The sequence below is a fragment of the Notolepis coatsorum genome, assembly GCF_963971535.1.
Source record: "Notolepis coatsorum genome assembly, chromosome: 19".
Taxonomy (NCBI): Eukaryota; Metazoa; Chordata; class Actinopteri; order Aulopiformes; family Paralepididae; genus Notolepis; species Notolepis coatsorum.
Genome location: NC_140183.1, coordinates 74,509,748 through 74,529,071, shown reverse-complemented (window position 1 = coordinate 74,529,071; position 19,324 = coordinate 74,509,748). Strand labels below are relative to the sequence as shown.

At 46.3% G+C, this 19,324-nt stretch overlaps 1 protein-coding gene across 3 annotated transcripts in view; it reads left to right on the top strand.

Moving 5' to 3' along the window:
* Window positions 1–19,324, top strand: part of osbpl3b (oxysterol binding protein-like 3b) — a 181,388-nt gene that overhangs the window by 85,291 nt on the left and 76,773 nt on the right. For all 3 annotated transcript variants that reach the window (XM_084336436.1, XM_084336434.1, XM_084336435.1), the window contains 2 exons: window positions 3,610–3,713; window positions 18,040–18,132. In XM_084336436.1, the coding sequence (XP_084192562.1) occupies window positions 3,610–3,713; window positions 18,040–18,132 (197 nt within the window). The remainder of the gene's footprint in view (window positions 1–3,609; window positions 3,714–18,039; window positions 18,133–19,324) is intronic.

Below are 19,324 nucleotides of genomic sequence, written 5' to 3'. Positions count from 1 at the left end.
ACAGCATAATGAATCCGGCGTCCTGAAAGCGATTCAATGCGATCGGGTATACCCTTCGGTCCAGCCTGCTCGAAAACTCCACCCGGAGGAATTTCAATGATACACAGAGGCATACACAGAGTCAGAAAGGAAGTGCGACATCGGCCGCATACCACCAGGCGGCGGTATTGGACCTTTGCGATCTCAGACACATTGCCACACATGTCGTGGTCAGGTGGCATAGCGGAGATTGTGCTCGTCACCAATGCAAGAGGCTGCGGTCTCGACTCCCGGAGAGTCAGCATTGCCTTGGCTTGGGCTGATCGCTATACTAACTCGTTTGGCTGAGTTAGGGGGAGGGAAGCCGTGGGTGGGTCCTGGGCGTTGTGGACAGCGACCCACACAGTACCACAGCCTTGCTGGATGATTTACGAATGGAAATAGCGAATAAAAGAAATAACGATCCAATAACGAGTATATTCGTTGTTGGCGTTATTCGATTGGCGGCCAATAATGAGTATACTCGTTGTTGGCGGGAATGAGTTAAAGGTATCCAGTGGAGTTTTCTTTAAGGTCTTTAAAGGTATCCAGTGGATTTTTCTTTAAGGTCTTTAAAGGTATCCACTGGAGTTTTATTTAAGGTATTTAAAGGTATCCAGTGGAGTTTTCTTTAAAGGGGACATGCATTGATATTCCTAGCACTATTTGGGCAACTTTACACAATTCCTGTGAGTCTATTGAACACATCTGTAAGCTTTTATTTAAAAAAGAAATGCATTATTTGTTTTATATTTCTAATCAAGTACTCAAAAGCCACATTACTCTCCCTTTGGATTTCAGGCTGTGTTGGCCTGGCTCCGCCCATAAGCACTTTGTGTAAATGAGTATGTGCTACTGCTGCTTCCCCGCGAGGTCCAGGTTGTGTGTAAATTAGTATGTGCTACTGCTGCTTCCCTGCGAGGTTCAGGTTGTGTGTAAATGAGTATGTGCTACTGCTGCTTCCCTGCGAGGTCCAGGTTGTGTGTAAATTAGTATGTGCTACTGCTGCTTCCCTGCGAGGTCCAGGTTGTGTGTAAATGAGTATGTGCTACTGCTGCTTCCCTGCGAGGTCCAGGTTGTGTGTAAATGAGTATGTGCTACTGCTGCTTCCCTGCGAGGTCCAGGTTGTGTGTAAATGAGTATGTACTACTGCTGCTTCCCCGTGCGAGGTCCAGCCCAGGTTGTGTGTAAATTAGTATGTGCTACTGCTGCTTCCTTGCGCTCGGTTTGTTTCCCCGACAGAAGCTCCTCTCTCTCTCTCTCTCTCTCTCTCCCTCTCTCTCTCACTCGCTCGTTGTCTGCCTCGCTCTGTTTGAGGAAGTGAAGATAATTCCACTCGCTCTGCTATCGCTGTCAACCATAGAGGGGTTGCATCTAGTTATGCAAATCAGTGCTATATTTATGTCAGCAAAACCGTCAAATCAGAACAGCTTAGTTGAGTGAGGGAGGATCTCGTGAACTCGAGACTAGACTGATGAGTCAATATGGTAATTAGAGACACAGACCCATTGATACTAACCCATATTACTATAAAACCATGCTAAACACAGAAAAAAGCCATTTATAATGCATGTCCCCTTTAAGGTCTTTAAAGGTATCCAGTGGAGTTTTCTTTAAACAGCTCACTTTGTTTACATTCACATTTCCATCCAAATATTATGTCAACAACAAGTGGTTTCTGTTGTTGATGGTCTAGGGCAGGGGTCGGCAACCTGCGGCTCCGAGGCCGCATGCAGCTCTTTAGCCAATCAGCTGCGGCTCCCTGGCCCCCCCCCCCCCCAAAAGAAAAGAAAAAGAAAAAAAGATTTAAATGTATTATTATTATTATAATTTTTTCTTATTTTGGAGATCGATGTCATACTGTGACACTGAAATGAAAAAATATTTCATCAACTAAGATATTTAGTCGTGGTCAGGTGGCGTAGCGAAGATTGTGCTCGTCACCAATGCAAGAGGCTGCGGTCTCGACTCCCGGAGAGTCATTGCCTTGGCTTGGGCTGATCGCTATACTAACTCGTTTGGCTGAGTTAGGGGGAGGGAAGCCGTGGGTGGGTCCTGGGCGTTGTGGACAGCGACCCCTACAGTTCGGTCGGGGCGCCTGCACAGCGAGGGTAGGATCTGGAGAAAGGTAGTGTGACCTTCCACACGTTACACTCTCCCAGTGAGAATCTGCGCTGCCAGGCTGGCTGCCGGCTGGCTGCACATGTGTCGGAGGAAAGCATGTGACAGTCTCCGGCCTCCCGGACCAACAGTAGGGGGGGGGGGGGGGGGGTGCGCAACAACCAGGAAGGGGGTTGGGAATTGGCATAACGACTAACAGTGGGATGGGAGAAAAATCGGGAAAAAAAGGAGGGAAAAAAAAGACGAAGATATTTAGTCAACAAAAGGCTTACCTGTATGCCTGATTTTCGCTAACAACGAAAAATGTACTTTTTATTTTATAGATTTTCCACACATAAGGGAAGGACTCTAATAGAGCTGCATAGTTCAGGGTTTTATTTCAAAGTAGGTCTACAGATGCCAGTGTTTTTTCTCCTTTTCTGTGTTTTATTTCAAAGTAGGTCTACACATGGTAGTCTTTTTTCAAAGTGGACTACTTTTTATTTTATAAATGTTCCACAAATAAGGGAAGGACTCAAATATACCTGAATAGTTCAGGGTTTTATTTCAAAGTCGGTCTACAGACACCAGTGTTTTGTCTCCTCTTCTGTGTTTTATTTAAAAATAGGTCTTCACAGCCAGTATGTTTTCTCCTCTTCATAAGAGTTTGAGGTTTTCCTTTGTTATAACAGGTAAAAACAGCAATAAAAAGTCAAACATTTTCTTTTTGTTGCTTTATAATCGCATTAATGCAACAAACTGTGTGCTATAAGTATAAAGTATAATAAATTGCAAATTACTTTGGGTATGCAATTGTCAGGCGTTTTATGCTAAATGTGGGGTATGCTTGGGGATATATAAAACGTTATACACTGTGTTGTCTTCATTTTAAGGGTAAATAGGTTGTGTGGCTTCGTGAGCATTTTATTTTGTGGGACGGGGGAAAAGTGTCTCTTTTGATAGTAAAGGTTGCTGACCCCTGGTCTAGGGGGAACTGAGACTTCCGTCACCATCTCTGAGAAAATAAGCAGATTATGGGACTGGGAGTGAGACATAAAAGTGCTTACACCAGTAAAAGTAGAGGACGCTTATTTGGTTGAGCAACAGATTTGCCATGTGTAGGGTCATAGAAACATTGACATTTAAAAACTCGGAATGTCATTCATTCAACATGAACTTACTCAAAATCACATGATCGGGATCGGATCGGGAGCAAAAAAATGTGATCGGGACATCCCTACTTATAATTATTCACAAACAAACCAATATTATTAATTCCATTGGTTCATGAATTTCCATCTGTATCTCTCTCTCTCTCTCTCTCTCTCTCTCTCTCTCTCTCTCTCTCTGTGTCTCTCTCTCTCTGTCTCTGTCTCTGTCTCTCTCTCTCACTCTCTCTCTCTCTCTCTCTCTCTCTCTCTCTCTCTGTCTCTGTCTCTCTCTCTCACTCTCTCTCTCTCTCATCATCCCTCTTTCTCTTCATCTCTCCAGACTTGTCGGTGTGTGAGTCCTACCTGCTGGAGCTCAACCACCTGCTGCAGAGCATGGAGGTCCTCCATCGCACCTACTCCGCTCCCTCCATCCAGGCCCTGCAGGTCGGCCTCTCTATCTGACCCCTTTGACCTCTCTGACTGCTACATGTTTGCCGGGGGCCTAGCTGGGGCAGACTAACAGGGAATGTGCACAGCCAGCGTTTTTTCACACGCTCTCGTGGCGCGCGTGTGCCCGGGACAGAGACAGCTCTGATTCGATTCACTGCTGCAGTCTCCGCCAGCCGTTTGCTCCGTTTACTTCAAGCTTATAAGGCTAGATGAGTAGGCAAGATGAATTTGAAAGAGAAACGAATGTGTGCATTTCCTCAACATCTGGCTACCAGTCCTATTCATTCATTCTCATTTACAGTTTTTCTCAATTGCTTTGGTGCATTTCTCTGATCAGAATTAAAGTTCTCATAACTGTTAGTGCATTTCTCAAAACAATTAGTACAAACTGCAAAACCTAGGTGATAACCTGCAGAAGCGTGTCACTTGCTCAAAATGGATAATTCATTCCTCAAAAGCAAGTATTCATGTCAATGAAAGTGTCACTGTCATCAAAATGAAAAGTCCTGACACCATTGTTTATGAACAAGATAGTCAAATGGCTTTGCCATGTTTTCGTTATGACAGTTCACTCTGTAAGTGTTTTCCAATGCAAAAAAAGTCAGATCTTGGTGACACTTTCTGAAAATGCTCAAGACAGCACTATACACTATTTGCACAGCCATTTGAAATCTACAGTTACACATTGCTGTATTTAGTGAGGTAAATGAGTACAAGACACGTATGTTTCACATTTTTACTGCATATGCTCTTTGCAATTTTAATTTGTTCACAGCATTGTGCAAAAGAAAAATACAAACTAATTTACAACAAACATAAGAAACACCCTTTGGCCTTTGGGTAGAGCTGTGCACAACTGTAAACAATATTGCAGTACATATTGGAACTGAATTGGAACATACAACATACACAGTACTGTAAATCATTCATTCACATCCAGACGTTCCTGTCTGTCTGGCTATTGGATTCAGGAATGGGGAGTAGGGAGGGAGATATTCCACCAGCATCCTTTCATGTGCTGCAAACCACTGTGTGACCAGAATTGCGTGGTGAAAACGCACATTATCCCATACAACAACGTACTTGGTCAGATGGTCGCCATTTAGACCCCTCTCATTCTCAGGGACTATGTCCCTGTAAAGAGTGTCTAAAAAAGTCAGCAGATGTTGTGTGTTGTATGGACCAATGCGGGGCATATGGGTGAGGACGCCGTTTTCTGAGATGGCTGCACACATTGTAATATTCCCTCCTCGTTGGCCTGGGACATCAGTGGTTGCTCTCTGTCCAATGCGATTCCTTCCACACCTTCTACCTTTTGCCAGATTGAAACCCGCCTCATCAACATATTTGAATATGTGCAGCGATTCCCTGGCATCCAGCTCCATTCAGGGGAAAAATTATAAAGAAATGTATAAAATTAGCTTGACAGATTTTGACAACTAGTTCAACATATTTGTATGTAATGACTCAAGCAATGAAATGAGGACTATTAGTTTTATAGGGAATGACTATTCAGCAGTCATAAGTATAGTTCATTTTGACTGACATGACCTAAGCAAATGATAATGTTATAAAACAGCAGAGAATTGTATGAAAGCAATTGATGCATGTCCAAAAGCATTTGCAATTTGTTCGGAGGAATGAGAAACTGCTACTATGATGTGCACAAATTACAAAATGTTGTGGAGGTTGAACTAACAGTTATGAGAACTTTAATTCTGATCAGAGAAATGCACCAAAGCAATTGAGAAAAACTGTAACTTCTACGTCCTGCATGAATACAGAATCTATTCACAATTAAGTACTGAACAAAGTTTAGTTTTCTTTGATTATTGTGCCAAGCATCCTGATTGAAACCACTGATAAAATTAATTTTAACCAGCAGCGATTATGTGCATTCCCTCAGTGCCATCAGACATATCCTATTCCAATTCCTTGTCACCAGACTGCTACATGATCATCTTCGCTGTAGTCGCAGGCTGGTGTACATTATAAACACTGTGACGTTTACGTGTGGCACGCGTTGATCTGATGTGACAGTGTCTGTGTATATTCCCAGTGAGCCTGCTCATCCAGCCTCTGGGCCTGTGTATCATTCATCACCACTGCTTAATATAACTCACTGGCCGACAGATAAGGTTATATCAGAGAAAGGCCCCCCCCCCCCCCCCCCCCCAATCCTTACGTGACTACATCTTTTGATCATGTTGCTAAAGCAGTCAAATGGTTTGCCCTACCAGCTTTTATTAGGCTGTTTGTTTTTTTTGTATTTCTTTTTTTGTATTTTTTTTTTAAACATAACATAAAAATTAAACACACAAGCATTAACAGTAAACATCCAATGTAAATCACAGGACTATACATTCCATTTGAATCAATATAAATGTAGTTTACGAGATATATACCTAATACTTGCTATCTAATACAATACATACATGCTCTTGCTCGCTCTCCCCCCCCGGACCCCCACTTGGATAATCCATCCATTTTCATTCGTTTCTAACCAGGCACTACAATTCATATGCTAGCCTTTATTCTCTCCACCACTTCTAACCAGATTGCAATGTTGGTTCCACTGACACCTAAAATTCTTGCTGTAGATATCTCTAGATAAATCACATCGAGATAGGTAAGAACCCATACCTTCCGGCACATTTTATCCGGTTGAATCCATCGTGATGCTATCAGCTTTTTAGCAGCTGTGAGACCGGATAAAACTAGTCTCTTTAGATGTATAGGGGCTGCAAACTGAAAAACATCATTCAACAGCAATACAGAGGGGTGTACAGGTATGTTCAGAAATAAGAATTCTGATAATTGCTGGGTCACTTCTTCCCAGAATATCTTAACCGGTGGGCAATCCCAATACATTTGCATAAATGTACCCTCATCCCCATTTGTACATAAGGAACATAGAGAATCTTGTCTAAGTCCCATTCTGTTCAATCTTATAGGAGTCAGGTATGTCCTATGAATATAATTAAGATTAATTTGTTGATGGTCCCGGTTGCGTGACGCAATTCGAACGTTTGCCCAGACTTCTTGCCAATCAAAATCTATTTCCAAGTCTGGTATATCCCTCCTCCAGACTGAGTCTAGGGGAAGGATTCCATACGAAGACATTAGTAAGTGATGATAAAAATCAGATACGAAGCCTCTCGATGTCTCTCTTTCATAGAAGAATTTGTGATATCTGTGGTGCTCAATTGGTATCCTTAATGGGACTCCATGAGCCTTCAAACATTCCAATAACTGTGCGTAAAAATAATATGTGGAACTGGTGAGGTTAAATTTGTTATGTATATCTTGATAGCTACAAAAAACCCATTTGTTGAAAACATCTCCCAATGTATGTATGTCCTGCTTTTCCCATTTGGGGTATCTGATAGGTCGTTTTCCAATAAGGAGTGCATTGTTATTGAATAGGGGAGTATGGCTATGCCATTTATGTTGGTTAGAATATTTTTTTTGTGTTTCACGCTGTAGCTGAGGGGTACAATTCCCTGACTGTATTGTTAGATATGATATTTAATACCACTACCTCATGTACTTTAACTTCTGGCCACCCAGTACAAGATATAAGTATGATGAACACTTTCCCACCTGATGAAACGAACCAACACAAATGGACCAAATCGAATATTTAATACAGCAAAGGGTGTATACAACATTCACTTAATTACATTTATGATTTGAAATGTTGAGTATGCACTTTTATGGCAAATGAGTATTCGTAGGTAAATCAACATTGAATGTCCAATCTCTGGTTGCGCAGGGTATACAAGTATACAACCTGGAATATTTAGGAAACGATAGCGATAGTACTTAAATGATTATAGCTGGATACACTAAGGGGGGGGGGGTCCCGCTGGTTGTAAGACAGTAGGAGGGGGGGGTTAGAGAAGCCGCTGGCGGTATCCCATCTGGCCGACGGTGTCTTGGGAGAATCCAAAGTCTTAGACACAGTGCCCACAGAACCTCGGGCCGCAGACGAATACAGCTGGACCCTCTGTGGAACGGTATCTGCCGGTCCACAACGGAGAGACGTGGTGCGACCTCACGTGTAGAGCGCCGCCTCACCTGTAGTCCTCTCCGGGGGTTAATTCCAACACTCGACAGTGTTGGCCTTTATCCATGGAATAACCAAAGCACACAAAGCATAATCCAAGAGCCGTGGAAGGCTCGCCGTCGTCGGGTAGAGTAATCCAATATACAGGTCCAGTCGCTCTTGACCCGGAGCTCCTCGGATGCAATCACCACTAGGGGTCCGACCAGCCTGGATAAGCGTCCAGATAACGTCAGGAACGATGGGGGTACTGATAACTGTAGAACTCGAACCGAACGATGCACCATACATAAATAGACTATTATTAGCTTAATAGAATACGTCCAACTCGACGGTATGGTGCCAAACTATGACCATTCAACTATTAATCTACACGATATCTCAATGCCTATTCTGGGCCAAGTAGGCCCTACTACACCGCACGTGCTTCGTGGGGAGGCTTTTGCGTCTGTCACTCTGTTGGAGGGTAAAGAACTGGACTAAAAGAAAGTTCTACTTTACGAGCGCCATATATATATGCGCTATGAACAAATAGTACCACACGTATTTCGCCCGACATATTACTGCGCGGAACCGGGGGTTTGCCTCGACATGTTAGGCGGCACGATTGAACTTGGACCTAGGGGTATGGCAACCTGGCGCCAGGTTCTCGTCCAATGGTAGAATGAAACTATTATGGGCTGTTTAGTAGAAACGGGGATATTCAATGCATATTGTACAAGGAATATACAGGGGATATCAAACGATATACAAATACAATTAAATATATATATATAAATAAATATACATATTCGGTTTAATCTGATCCTTCACAACAGCCGCCCCCTAATTAGTCCCACCTAATTAGCTAAGCAGAGACAGATTAACCGCACTGTCTTCCACTCAAGGTCCGCTGTAAGGTCAGTCAACTCACAAAGTCATAGGGTCATGGTCATCATCGATAGTATCTGGGAGTCGGGGCAGTTCTATGAGCCTCGCCACGGGACGTGTGTAGGTGCGCCCTTGGACGAGTACTTCAGCTGCTCGGACCTTGCCATCGGCACCGGTGATCACTTTGCTTACGCGGCCAGCCGGCCACATAGCTCTGGGGAGTGACTGGTCAACTATCATGACGACTGTTCCTTCTGTCAAATTGTCTCTCTCTTTTACCCACTTCTGGCGGGTCTGTAGAGACGGTAGGTAGTGAAGTAGGAAGCTGCTCCAAAACTTGTCAGCTAGTACTTGGCTGTACCTCCACAGTCTTCGGCCGTTCGCTTCTTCGGGCCTGTACATTGTCTGGGGTAGCACGGGGTCCAGCCGCCCCATTAGGAGTGTGTTGGGGGTGACTGGGTCGACATCTGCTACATCACTGGAGACGTAACCGAGGGGCTTTGAGTTCAATACTCCCTCGATCTCCGTGAGGACTGTCATTAGGACTTCCTCTGCCACAGTCTGGGCTCCGAGTACGGCATACAGGGCTGTCTTTATAGAACGTACTTCTCGTTCCCAGGTTCCACCGAAGTGGGGTGCGTTCGGGGGATTAAACTGGAAGTCAATCTGGGCTGGAGCGAGGTGGGTCTTAAGTTCTGGGCCCATAGCTTGGAAGCTCTCTCTCAGCTCTCTTTCTCCGCCTTTGAAGTTGGTCCCGTGATCAGACAACAATGTAGACGGTTGTCCTTTCCGTGATATGAATCTCCGGAAGGCCATAAGGAATGAGTCTGTGCTCATGGTCGGAAGGAGCTCGATATGTATCGCTCTGGTGGTCATGCATTTGAATACAATACCCCACCGCTTCTCGGTGCCTCTTCCTCTCTTTATATACAACGGGCCAAAACAGTCCATGCCTGTGGAGTGGAATGGCTTGTCGCCGATTTGTAGGCGACAGGGGGGTAGGTCAGCCATCCGTGGTATGCTGGGCTGCGCGCGCCACTTACGGCAGTCTAGACAGGTTCGCTGGAAGCGCCGTACTGCTTCTCTGCCTTGCAATATCCAATAACGACGTCTGATCTCCGCGAAGACTCTCTCTGCTCCGGCGTGGTGCACATCCTCGTCGTATTTCTTTATGATCAGCTCTGTGACCTTGTGTCGGCTGTTCAAGACGATCGGGTGCTTAATGTCATCTGGTAGATCGGGGGCTCTCCGCAGGCGACCACCCACTCTGATGAGATTATGTGCGTCACTCTCTGGTGCCAGGTGAATCAGTCTGCTGTCTGATGGGACGGGGTTTCCTCCCTGTAGACAGTCTAGCTCATCGGGGAACGAGTCTCTCTGGGCTCGTTGTAGTAGAAGAAGTTCTGCTTCTTCGTAGTCAGCTGCTGACATGTCAGTGGTGGACTGAATCTCTGGGTGGTGCCGCAGGAATGTTCTTTGTTGCGCACTCTCTAGGGTAATGCAGTCATCTATGTTCGGGTCTGTGGAGGCGACAGTGCTCAGTCCACAGAACATAGGCTTCTTGTTCTCAGCCTTCTCGCTACTTGCTTCCCTCGGGGTGGGCGTAGGCCAATCTCCTTCCGGGAGCTGGAGGAATGCTGGTCCGTCACTGTAGATGTTGCGACGGGTTAGGTCATCCAGGGACATTCCCCGGGTGATGACGTCAGCTGGGTTGTGTTTGGTATCCACATACCTCCAGCTTGCTTCTTCCGTTAATTCTTGAATCTCGGTGACTCTGACTCCCACGAAGACTTTGTATCTGCATGAATCAGACTTAATCCATGTGAGTACTGTCGTGGAATCTGACCACAAGATTGTTCTATGCACCGGAATGGTGAGTTCACGTTGGATTAACGTGGCTAGATGCGCTCCTGCGAGGGCTGCGCAGAGCTCTAGACGTGGGATAGATTGTTGCTTACGTGGGGCTATTCTTGAGCGGGCCAGTATGAAAGCAGTGTGTATCTCTCCTCCCATCTCTTGGGCACGCAAATAAGCAACCGATCCGTAGGCTACTTCGGAGGCATCGCTGAAGACGTGTAGCTCAATCTCGCATGTCTCTGGCCTCACTGTGGATGGGAAGTAGCTGCGGCGTATATTGACACCTGGGAGTGAGCGGAGTTCCGTCTCCCACTCTCTCCATGTTGAGGCAAGGTGTGCGGGTATTGGGTCGTCCCAGCCCTGGTCCTTGTCCCATAGTGCTCGTACAATCATCTTTGCCCTGGTGGTGTAGGGTAGAATACATCCCAGCGGGTCATATTGTCTGGCGAGTGTTCTGTACACACTCCGTCTGGTGGTCGGTATCGCCGCCGACCTTCCTTGCTCTGGAGCCAAGGGTTTGTGTCTATAGTGGAGCGAGTCTGTTTTGAAGCGCCAGACTAATCCTAGTGTCATTTCTTGGGCTTCTCCTGGGATTGTCGCCATCCAGGTCTCGCTGCTGGCAGCCTTGTCTGCGGAGGAGAGGCTGCGCAATACGCGCGGGTCACTGCTGGCCCACTGCCTGAGATCAAAGCCTCCTTTGATTAGGGAGGCGCGTAACTTGATTAGGAGAGCCTCGGCTTCTTCTTGAGTCGAGACGCTTTGTAGACAGTTGTCTACGTAGAAACTGTTCTTCACACTGTGTTGGACCTCTTCATCTGCTGCTGGGTCCTCTGTGACGTGTTTCTGTAGTGCAAATGTAGCACAGCACGGGCTGCATGTGGTTCCGAAGGGGAGTACTTCCCACTGGTAGATGGATGGGTTCTCATCTCCGATCTTCTCTCTCCATAGGAACCGTAGCAGAGGCTTGTCCTCCTCTACTAGTCTCACTTGCAAGAACATCCCTTTGATATCCCCGCTTATAGCCACCTTGTCCTGGCGGAAGCGCAGTAGCACGCCTAGTAGGGAGGGGCCGAGTGTGGGGCCGGGCAAGAGCTCTTTATTCAGATTTTGGGATCCGATCTGGTAGCTGCAGTTAAACACAATGCGATCCTTGCCATTGTGATGGACCTTGTGATGCGGCACGTACCATGATTCGGTCGTCTGATCGGCCTCTTTAATGTCAATCTTTGTTACGTGTCCCGCTGTGATTAGCTTCTCAATCTCAGCTCGGTACACACTCTGTTGAGCGGGGTCTTTGGCTAGGCGCCGCTCTGTGTTCAGTAGATAGCGCTCCGTGGCGTCTTTCTTTGCGTGAAAGGGGGGCATTCCCTCTCGCCTCAGGAGTGGAGTTGCGTATCTCATCACTCCGCCGACTGTGACTCTCTTTGTCCCCTGCTCGAGTAGGTGGATGGCGTAAATGTCTTCTTTAGAGCGAATGTCTTTCTTTTCGTTCTTAAAGGGCATTGTCTCTAGGGTCCATAGCCTCTCGACATGCTGCAGGAGAGTGGTGTCTTCTTCTGTCGTTCTGGAGTGGAAGCAGCTAGTGGCTGCGGTTCGGTTGAGAGATTTAGCGAGGGGGCCTTGCAATGTCCATCCTAGGCGGGTCTCGACTGCTGCAGGACAGCCCCGGGGGCCTGTATGGACCCGGTCAATCGGGACTATGAGTTCTGCATGGTCGGAGCCTATCAACAGGGTCGGGGTAGCGCCGTCTATGAGCGGGATAGGTAATTGGCGCAGGTGCACATATTTATCCATCAACTTGGTGACAGGGTAGGTGTACTGCGAGAGTCCTATTTCTTGGCTGGTGAAAGCATTTGTGATCTTGTACCGTCGCTCTGGCTGCCCGTTGGCTGCGATAGTGAAGGAGACATTCTCGCCCTTTATCGTCTTTAAATCTCTTCTTATTGTCCGAATCGTCATTTCGTTCTTGCTCCCCCGCAGTCCCAGTTGAGTCGCAGCGGAGGCGAGCAGAAGGGTCTTCTCTGACCCGTCATCAAGGACGGCGTAAGTGTCCATGACTTTATCCTGGTAGCTCAATGTCACACGGACTACCTTTAAGAGCACTTGAGCTCCGTTGCTGCTGGCGGGGTCAATGTACATGACACTTGCCTTGGTGCCGCTCCGTGGTGCAGGTATAGGCCGTCTTCCGTTACTATCGTGTAGTATATCTAGATGGGCTCCATCGCACCGGCTGCACCTTTTCTTTAGGCGGCATTCGGCTGCCATGTGGGGCCGCGCACATCGATAACAGCGCCGGTTGGACTTTATCCATTGGCTCACTTCTTCTGCATTCATCTTTGTGAATGAGTCACATTGTGACAGCCAGTGTTCTTTCTCACAGTAGGGACACGCTATCTTCCACTTCTCCTTTCTCGAGGGGGTGCTGTGACTCTTACTGCTCGGTACTGACTCTGATTGGTGCATGACAGTCACCGATCTTCTTCCATCACTTATTCTCCTGGGTCCCTCTCTGGAGCTTGGCGTGCTCCGCCCGAAGGTGTCCAGTCGTAAGCTGCTGACCTCTCTCGCCAAGAAGTCGGCCAGATCAAGGAGGGATGGCTCGGGGCCGTCGGGATCTCGGTAGTCCCTCTGCCGCCGAAAGCGCTCCTGTCTTGCGGGTGGCAGCTTCTCCAAAATCCTCTCAACGTTAGAGTTGGCGTACAGCTCATGCCTGCCCTTCTCCCGTTGAGCTCCCAGCATCCCCACCAGGGACTGCACTTTGATTGACAGGTCGTCTAGTGAGCGATTGTCTGTGGCTCGGGGTAGGCGGTCAATATGCCTTATCTCCTGGATTACGTAATCCCATATACGTCCATATCTTTGATCCAGCGCTGCAAGGGCCGCTGTGTATGGGGTCGAGGAGGTAGCATAGGCTAGCGCTATATTGTGCGCTCGCGGTACTTTCAGGTGCTTCAATAATATTGCATACTTGTGGCGTTCATCAGCGACATCCACCATCATTGTCTCTAAGCACATCCGGAGCTCCGTGTACTGTGCTCGACTCTCATAGGCGAAGTCTGGGAATGACGGCGTGGCGTTGTATGACGCTGTGGATGGCTGATACATCGGCGAGCGTTGGGGGAGAGACCTCCTGGGCGAGTCCCCTCTTGCGCCTCGCTGTGGGCTGGTACTGGCAGGGTACCATGGCCCGCTGGTCCAGGTACTGTTCCTCAGGGCTGGTCGTGCGTCGTGCTCACCCGTAAATAGAGTCGGGGGTCTGTAGCGCAGCGCCGCGGGGGTATAGCCTGGACTGTATGGGACCTCCTGGTCCGGTGGAGTACTGTGCTGTCGTCGGGCTTGGTTCTCCTCTTCTCCCTCTTCTTCTTCTATCAAATCTTCCAGATCTTGTAATCGTTTATTTAGCTTCTCCGCAGTGTAGGCCGCTCCTTCCTTGTAGCTGGGTCTCGCTTGGACCGGTATGGGAAGGGGGTCTGCGGGGGGTCTAGACTCGGTCTGTTGGTCAAGTTCAGGGTCGCTTGCTCGTTGCGGTGACGCTGCTCTTGACTGCTGTCTCGACGAGTTCCTTGAGCCCCTGGCGGAGTTGCGCTTGTAGTCTGTCGCGCTCTGCGTCTCTTTGGGCACCGGCAGCGGCGCGCTGGGCGTCGGCCCGGTCTCTTGCCATATTCTCTTCCATCTGGAAGCGTCTCATCTCCAGACTTGTGCGCTGTTCTTCGCTCCGTTGCTGTGCTTGGAGGTGTTCGCGCTCGCTGGTCGCCTGGGCTTGGAGACGTTCGCGCTCGCTAAGCGTCTGTGCTTGGAGCCGATCGCGTTCGGTAGAGGCTGTCAGGCTGACGAGGAACGCCTGTTGTAGTATCCTCTCCGCTTCGCTGGGGGAAGGCGGTAGTGGAGGTGAGCCGCTCCTGCGTGAACCGCTCCTGGGGGTACTCGTTGGGGAGTCCTGGAGCTCTAGTTCCTCGGCGCTCTCCTCTTCTTCTTCCGTGCAGAGTTCTCTCTCTGTAGGGTTGTCTTCCTCCCGGGGCGTGTCGGGGACCACTTCTTTAGTAGTGGCGGGGGGTAAAGGCATGTCAATTCCCTCCTGGTCCCCACCGTGGGCTTGGTCAATTACATTAGGACCTACTAGGGCCTCTGTGGTCGGGGAAACCTGGTCGTTAAGGTCAGACATAATTTTACTTTCTACTTTTACCACGTTTACCGTTTGTCGAAGGCTAGGTAGTTGACTGACAGTGTAAGCCTCTAAGTACTGAGGTGTCTGTCGTCTGCGCCGCGGGCGTTCTAGGTTAGGAGGATCGTTTCGTGGAGTGTTCATCATAGGCCATTTCGATATTAATAACACTATATTAATATTACACTAGTTACCATCCGGCTCGAAGGACCAATTGTAGCTGAGGGGTACAATTCCCTGACTGTATTGTTAGATATGATATTTAATACCACTACCTCATGTACTTTAACTTCTGGCCACCCAGTACAAGATATAAGTATGATGAACACTTTCCCACCTGATGAAACGAACCAACACAAATGGACCAAATCGAATATTTAATACAGCAAAGGGTGTATACAACATTCACTTAATTACATTTATGATTTGAAATGTTGAGTATGCACTTTTATGGCAAATGAGTATTCGTAGGTAAATCAACATTGAATGTCCAATCTCTGGTTGCGCAGGGAGTAAGTATACAACCTGGAATATTTAGGAAACGATAGCGATAGTACTTAAATGATTATAGCTGGATACACTAAGGGGGGGGGGGGGTCCCGCTGGTTGTAAGACAGTAGGAGGGGGGGGTTAGAGAAGCCGCTGGCGGTATCCCATCTGGCCGACGGTGTCTTGGGAGAATCCAAAGTCTTAGACCCAGTGCCCACAGAACCTCGGGCCGCAGACGAATACAGCTGGACCCTCTGTGGAACGGTATCTGCCGGTCCACAACGGAGAGACGTGGTGCGACCTCACGTGTAGAGCGCCGCCTCACCTGTAGTCCTCTCCGGGGGTTAATTCCAACACTCGACAGTGTTGGCCTTTATCCATGGAATAACCAAAGCACACAAAGCATAATCCAAGAGCCGTGGAAGGCTCGCCGTCATCGGGTAGAGTAATCCAATATACAGGTCCAGTCGCTCTTGACCCGGAGCTCCTCAGATGCAATCACCACTAGGGGTCCGACCAGCCTGGATAAGCGTCCAGATAACGTCAGGAACGATGGGGGTACTGATAACTGTAGAACTCGAACCGAACGATGCACCATACATAAATAGACTATTATTAGCTTAATAGAATACGTCCAACTCGACGGTATGGTGCCAAACTATGACCATTCAACTATTAATCTACACGATATCTCAATGCCTATTCTGGGCCAAGTAGGCCCTACTACACCGCACGTGCTTCGTGGGGAGGCTTTTGCGTCTGTCACTCTGTTGGAGGGTAAAGAACTGGACTAAAAGAAAGTTCTACTTTACGAGCGCCATATATATATGCGCTATGAACAAATAGTACCACACGTATTTCGCCCGGCATATTACTGCGCGGAACCGGGGGTTGCCTCGACATGTTAGGCGGCACGATTGAACTTGGACCTAGGGGTATGGCAACCTGGCGCCAGGTTCTCGTCCAATGGTAGAATGAAACTATTATGGGCTGTTTAGTAGAAACGGGGATATTCAATGTATATTGTACAAGGAATATACAGGGGATATCAAACGATATACAAATACAATTAAATATATATATATAAATAAATATACATATTCGGTTTAATCTGATCCTTCACAACACACGCCATATCCGGATCACATGTGTAATAAGGGGGCCAAATTTCAATTCGCATTGCTTAATTGATAATATAGTGTATACTATGTCCTGCAGTCTATGTGGTGCTACTATATTTTCTTCTAAGTTTCTCCATTAGGCTGTTTGTTATGTTTTGTTTTATTAGGCTCATTGTTGTTTTATGTATGATTGTGTCATATTGAAGAGTACATTTAAAATGTCATCATGACCGGACAAGCTGCTGAGGAGAGCTTAAATGCCGTTAGTTCTGTGAGAATAGCGTCACCAAAGATTTGAATAAAAACTATCTGAGCTATTGCGTTCACATGAAGGATCAGCCGTAGGTAGCGGCGGTCAGGGTGAAGATATAATATCCCAGACGCTGTCGTCTCTGGGTTAGAATTACAGCATGGATCCAAGCTGGGTGCAAATAGACCACAACTCATGTTGTTGGACATCTCTGAAGGCCCCTTTTTCTTTTTCAGTGCCCCAAGCATGGCATTATGTCAGGGATAATCCCATTGTAACACAGACTTTGAAAAATATGGTCTAATATCAGGAAGAATTATGGGCTTCCTTCTCGTCCCGTTCATCCCAGCCACCTCTACTCCCCCTCCATTATAGACGATTCTTTTATGGAAAAGAGGTTGTATAGTTAATATTGAAGGCCCTTTATATAGATCAAGTATTTCCCACATTTGAACAGCTGCGGAATAGATTTTATTTAGTCACACTCTCACTGGAGATTATATGATCAGCATGGGAGGGGGATTTGGGGGCAACAGAGCAATGGGAAGAGGCCTTGGACGGGGTGAATAGTATACAGATTAAATGTGTGCCTAAGGTTCTGCATCGCCTACATTATTCAATAAAACAATTTAGTATTCAAAAACCAAACTCTCTAAAATGTAAATCCCACGTGTGATCAGTCTCTAGGGCACTCATTTTGGTCTAACCTGACCACTTACTGGAGTTCAATCTTCAAAACACTGGAAATGGAAATTCAAAGTGTCTATTGGTGTATCCCATCCGATCAGAAAACCAATGACAGACCACACTACATGCTACATGTTTAAGCTACACGTTTAAGCTACACTGTACACATTTAAGATACACGTTTAAGCTACGCGTTTAAGCTACACCTCCTCCCACTCAATTCCAGCAGCCATTTTAAGCCAGGTTTTCAATATGGCAGTCAAGATGGAGTGATGACTACGTGAAATTGCTGTAAAAATTAATACATATAAATGGTTCAATATACATAGGCTACAGTCCCTAATCTGCACCTTTGTTTACACTGTTTATTTTTCTCATATTTCTATGTTCAGAGTTAATTATATTGTTTACACTGTTTATTTGTTCTCATATTTTTATATTCAGATCTAATTGTATTGCCTATATTTATGTCTTTCTACTATTACCCTGCCCATACCTGTATCTCCCCTTCCCCCTCCCCATGCTGCTGTAATGCCCGAATTTCCCTTATAAGATGAATTTTGCAATATTTTGTATTTGATTTAGTTTTCATACAATGTAATTTAAAACCCATTGCAAAATATCAGAGGGCTGCCACACATTCCTTTATTTGTTATCTTCCAGACAGTCACTGTTGAATATAGAACTTTATTGTATTTTCACTGTCAACCTGTGAAATATGTTTCCTGTGAAAAAAGCCCTTCTTGACAGAAACATCCTTTCTCTTCCATCTCCACTCCCACTCTGTCCGCGCTTCTGTCCACGCTTCTGTCCTGCAGGCTTCTACCTTTGACAGCCCCAAGAAGGAGAAAAGACTTCCAAGAAAATGGCGTTCTAAGAACGACAACAAAGATGCCAAATCAACTCTTCAGGTACAACATGTGAATCAACTCTTCAGGTAGAACATGTGACTCAACTCTTCATGTAGAACATGTGACTCAACTCTTCATGTAGAACATGTGAATCAACTCTTCAGGTAGAACATGTGACTCAACTCTTCATGTAGAACATGTGAATCAACTCTTCATGTAGAACATGTGACTCAACTCTTCAGGTAGAACATGTGACTCAACTCTTCATGTAGAACATGTGAATCAACTCTTCAGGTAGAATATGTGACTCAACTCTTCATGTAGAACATGTGACTCAACTCTTCAGGTAGAACATGTGAATCAACTCTTCATGTAGAACATGTGAATCAACTCTTCATGTAGAACATGTGACTCAACTCTTCAGGTAGAACATGTGAATCAACTCTTCATGTAGAACATGTGAATCAACTCTTCATGTAGAACATGTGACTCAACTCTTCAGGTAGAACATGTGACAGTAAAGTCTGGTCCAAGGTTCACATTTGGCAGCACACTTCTTTGCACTAGGGATGGGTATGGATTTTCAAATGTTCAAATAGTCGTTAAATGATACAAAATATTGTCTCGTTGATCGGTTTTGTACCAGCACATACACTGTGTAGTGTATTGAGATGGGACCATATTAACTATTAACACCGCTGAACGGCATGCTGGGTACAGGTAGCTAGCTAGCCAGGTAGCATAACAGTCTGTTAACAGCGGGGAGAACAGAAAAGAAAGAGAGACTGGAGATGTTACACGGTAGCAACATTTTGTACGTTTGCCATGTTGTTTTACTAAGTCTGCACATTTCAAGCATCAGTGATTTTCTTTGGGAATGAATGCATTTTCGGTTAGTATTCAAATAGTTCCCTGTGACTATCAAATATCAATTCTGTGAGTTTTTCCCATCCCTACTTTGCACCTTGTACTCTCTTGCAGAAATATAGACACTGAGAATGTGACTCAAGTTGATGGTCATCAGTACCTGCACAATCTGACAGAAGCTAGTAAACCTGCTAACCACACTGTATAGACCTCGACTTGACAACATAACCATTCTAAATGGGTCCAAGTGTATTCCCTGTCGCAGTGTTCATTAATACTGACAGGAAATAAACCTGAGCCCAAGCTTCCCCCCCCCCCCTAGCAACGCAATTCTACCGGAAAGATCTATACCGTTTGAACCTATTGTTCAGGAGGTGTTCGTGAT